Raw genomic sequence first — 3,593 nt, 5'->3', positions numbered from 1 at the left:
ATACAATTAAATTGGTATTCTATATTAGTTAGATGGGTAAAATGACAAAATAAGCTAATAGAACTGAATTTGAAATACAAATACTTTTATTCTTATTGTGACGAACTACTCGCTGTTATATTGTGTGTATTTAATCATACTATATTTTGAATTTAGTAATATTGCGTGAATACATGATACTAGTTATTTTTGAAATTAATAAAAATGCTTTAAAATAAATCTTGTTTTATTCTAGCTACGCGTAATTAGAATGTAGTGGTTCTATGTTAGTATTAAAATCTTTCTTCAATGTTCCTTACTCCAGTTTAAGATCACGGATTTAAAAGCAGTGGCCACGCCAGTATGATTTAAATATAGCGCGGGATCACTTTCTTTGAGGAATATTTTATGAAGTTTTATGAGTATAACATTTTAATTGATAATTAACTAAGTGTAAAATAGTAATAAAACTGCACTAAATCTTATCTGTGATCATTGAGTGAGTTTACAAAGGTGACTTCATTTGTGATCTGATATGTAAATAGTTATAGATTGAAGTGTAATAGTAGTTGTATGTAATAAAATTATAGAGTAAATAAATTATTAACATGATTTTTGTAAATCCTGGGGCGTGCCACCATTTTTACGTTCATCGATACTTTGTGACAATTTTAATAATATCTTATCATTGTATTGTAAGAATACTTAGTTCCTGTGTTAGTTGTTTGTGTGGATAATAATGTGTACTCATTAGACTAACGACAATGTTGCGATTTCGGAGAAATGAATAGAATGCCATTGTTCTCTATTTATTTATTAAAAAATTAGAGATTTAACATGTACTTTTAGAAAACTTCAATATTAAATTGTTAATATTGCTTAGTAATTGAATACAATGTTTTAATAATGTCAAAAATAAAAATACAGTACGCTAGTACAGTAATCAAAACGTAAAACTGTTGGCCAATTGTTTCACACATATTCTTCAATCAGAAGAGAAAACTTCTTTCAGTTTTTCAGAAGCTATAATAGCCATTGAAGCCTCAAGAGGCGACGCGCCCGGGAATTTCAACCACAACTGCATAGCTTCTTCATAATTAGTCTTCAACATAAACGCCATGCGGTCCCCGTGTCTGTTTTTCTTTTTAGCAATCTTAATAACTGAGTTCTCGTCAATTTTTTTCAGCTGTAGTTTCCTCAGGGCACATACGAGTGGCCAGTATGAAAATAGGTGGTCAAAGTGCTCAGTTCCAGTCACAGCAGAGAGATACAACTTGCATGTGTCGACGTCCTCGTTGTCCCATTTGAGGCCGAGAAGCTTGGCCTCTTCAGACTCGATTTTGGGGAATTTGAGGCGGTTTTCGAAGACGTAGCCGGCGACTAGTCCCGTCAGTCGGTTTTGGGTGAATTCGAAGTTTTCCACTGGCACCTTTTGCCCGGTCCGCTTCACAATCAATGGCGAGCTGAAATATATTGTTTAAAATGGCGAGCGTCATGATGGTGGGACAAACCCTCGGATCTTTGTTCTTTAGTATAATATGTTACTGTTAGAGCACGAACTACGGTAAATCCTATGATATTCAAGTAAAATCTAAGATTTACCAACAAAAGTCCGAAAAATTTTGCGATTCGAACTTTCACCACCATTTCACTCGGTAAATCTTAGGATTTACAATCAAAGCACGGTAAATGTTGAAAAAAACATGTCATATCGTGTTCGGCGCTCGTTTAAAGGTAAGGTACAGTCATACCTTACCTTTAAAATATATTACCTTTAAAAGTTAAAAATACTTACAAATGAAAATAATTTAAAATAGGTAAGAATTTGACTAATTACTTATTTAATTAAATTCTCTCATAATTATGATACCTATATAAAAATATGTAAGTGATTAATAAGAATTACTCTTGTTTTATTCCCAAAACCAACATTTACCAGCCGTCGCGTCAGTGGCAAAACCTAGCAATATACTAAATTGTAATGGCAAAAGTCCGAAAAATGTAATTTTTTTATAAATCCTTACCATGCCGACCAACCCATGCCGTTCTGAAACAACCTAAGATTTACCTATGTATGGGCTTTTATAGTAACAATAAAAATAATATTATTAGGATATAGTACTATAAATCTACTATTTGCTAGTTTAAGTAAAAGTTTTGGCACCTCTTAATTACGATTAAATTTGCAAAAATAGCATTCCCAAGGAGGGTTGATGTCAGGTAGGCGGCAGTTAGTAAAATTAGTCTAATCTTCAAAATCATTCCCACGGAGGGTTGTCGTTAGGAAAGCGGCCGGTTCTAAAATCACAGCCGAATTTTCAAAATTTTCAATGTATTTTTGACGCTGCGACGCCATGCAGACACCGCTTCGCGGCGTCACAGCCCCGAAAGTTACCGGGAACTCGGAAGACGTGTCAAAAAGTAGGTACTTACTTCTTAGCGAGCCATAAGCCAGTCAAGACTTTGCTCTTCCCAGGCTCCACTGTCTTCATGAGCTGTCTGAGCTTGTACCCCTGGGAGAGGAACCACTCTATGTTGGCACCTACGTGCAGGAACTCTGCGTCTTTGTATACATTGTAGAAGTCGTACCCCGAAAATATTGCAATGTCTGTCTTTGTCACCACACTCATTTTATCACTGAAAATAAAGGAAAGATAAAATATTGATAAAAAAAATTGATAGTAGCTACTTAAGTACGTTTGCAAATATTGTAAATACAAAATAAAGTAAATTCTCAGGATGGTAGAAAGATTTATGAAATAAACAAAGAACATCCCAAATAGATCTTTATCTCAAATGAAATTCGTGCATGAACCAGGACAACACTCCCGTTTTTATGTAGTTGTGTAAAAAATTTAAATAAGAGTTTAATTACATACATATAAACTAGGAAATTATAAACACAAATATATTTATTATGAATAATAGGATAAGTAGGTAGGTACCTACTTAGGTATGTCTAGGTCAGCTATTTCAGAGTATACAACTTACGTTTGACTTTTTCCGTATTATGAACGACGATGGAACGATGTCACAAGCACTCTCAAGTATCGATAACACTAAATGGCACTCGCAAAACTAAGTATAACAATTTTGATACAGCTTATGTCCATCAGTAAAAATAAAACAGTGAAAACAATAGCTCAATTGATTATACATATTAGTAATTATATTCATATAAACATTGGTAATCGTAATCTATGATTCTCTCTGACTCTGCATACGTAGGTGCTTTGCATGCGTAGCAGTGTTGCTAACTATATATATATATATTATAATCAGCACTCGGATCACAATCATAACCTGTTTTGATATACCTTTTGACTATGTACATTATGTACTTTTATATATTATTAGAAAGAAAAAAAAAAACATTGTAAGAAACAATAATGGTAAGCCGATCTGGCATGATAGGGACCAACACTGTTCAAATGAGTTTCTTTCGGCATTTCTTCTCAGCAGTGGTCGTTCCGAAATGCCAGTAGTTTCTAGCTTGTGAGAAATAACTATAAATTTAAAGATTGACGAGAAAAAGTGCCTGTGAAGGTCTAATTTCTGAATAAATGATTTGAATTTGAATTTGAATTTGAACTGCTAGTTGTGCCCAGTCGCTA

At 33.6% G+C, this 3,593-nt stretch overlaps 1 protein-coding gene across 2 annotated transcripts; it reads right to left on the bottom strand.

Annotated features, from left to right (window-relative positions):
• Positions 1–777: 777 nt before the first annotated feature.
• Positions 778–3,197, bottom strand: LOC128675728 (uncharacterized). 2 transcript variants are annotated; one of them, XM_053755310.2, is made up of 3 exons: positions 2,929–3,197; positions 2,413–2,616; positions 778–1,442 (listed from the first exon to the last, which is right to left on the bottom strand). In XM_053755310.2, exons 2-3 carry the CDS (start codon positions 2,607–2,609, stop codon positions 965–967), a joined length of 675 nt encoding a protein of 224 aa, XP_053611285.1. In that variant the 5' UTR covers positions 2,610–2,616; positions 2,929–3,197; the 3' UTR covers positions 778–964. The 2 variants fall into 2 exon arrangements, with proteins under 2 accessions (XP_053611285.1, XP_053611284.1); XM_053755309.2 differs by having other exon boundaries at positions 2,971–3,196.
• Between the last annotated feature and the right edge of the window lie 396 nt (positions 3,198–3,593).

This window comes from Plodia interpunctella, chromosome 15 (genome assembly GCF_027563975.2).
Source record: "Plodia interpunctella isolate USDA-ARS_2022_Savannah chromosome 15, ilPloInte3.2, whole genome shotgun sequence".
Classification (NCBI taxonomy): domain Eukaryota; kingdom Metazoa; phylum Arthropoda; class Insecta; order Lepidoptera; family Pyralidae; genus Plodia; species Plodia interpunctella.
The sequence above is the reverse complement of the archived record's forward strand: the minus strand, read 5'-3'. Positions and strand labels throughout refer to the sequence as shown.

Bases quoted from the DNA above. Each gene is read 5' to 3' on its own strand.
- LOC128675728 (XM_053755310.2), bottom strand. From the start codon at position 2,609: ATGAGTGTGGTGACAAAGACAGACATTGCAATATTTTCGGGGTACGAC. The intron at 1,443-2,412 runs GTAAGTACCTAC...AATATATTTCAG, and splicing joins GGCTTATGGCTCGCTAAGAA to CTCGCCATTGATTGTGAAGC.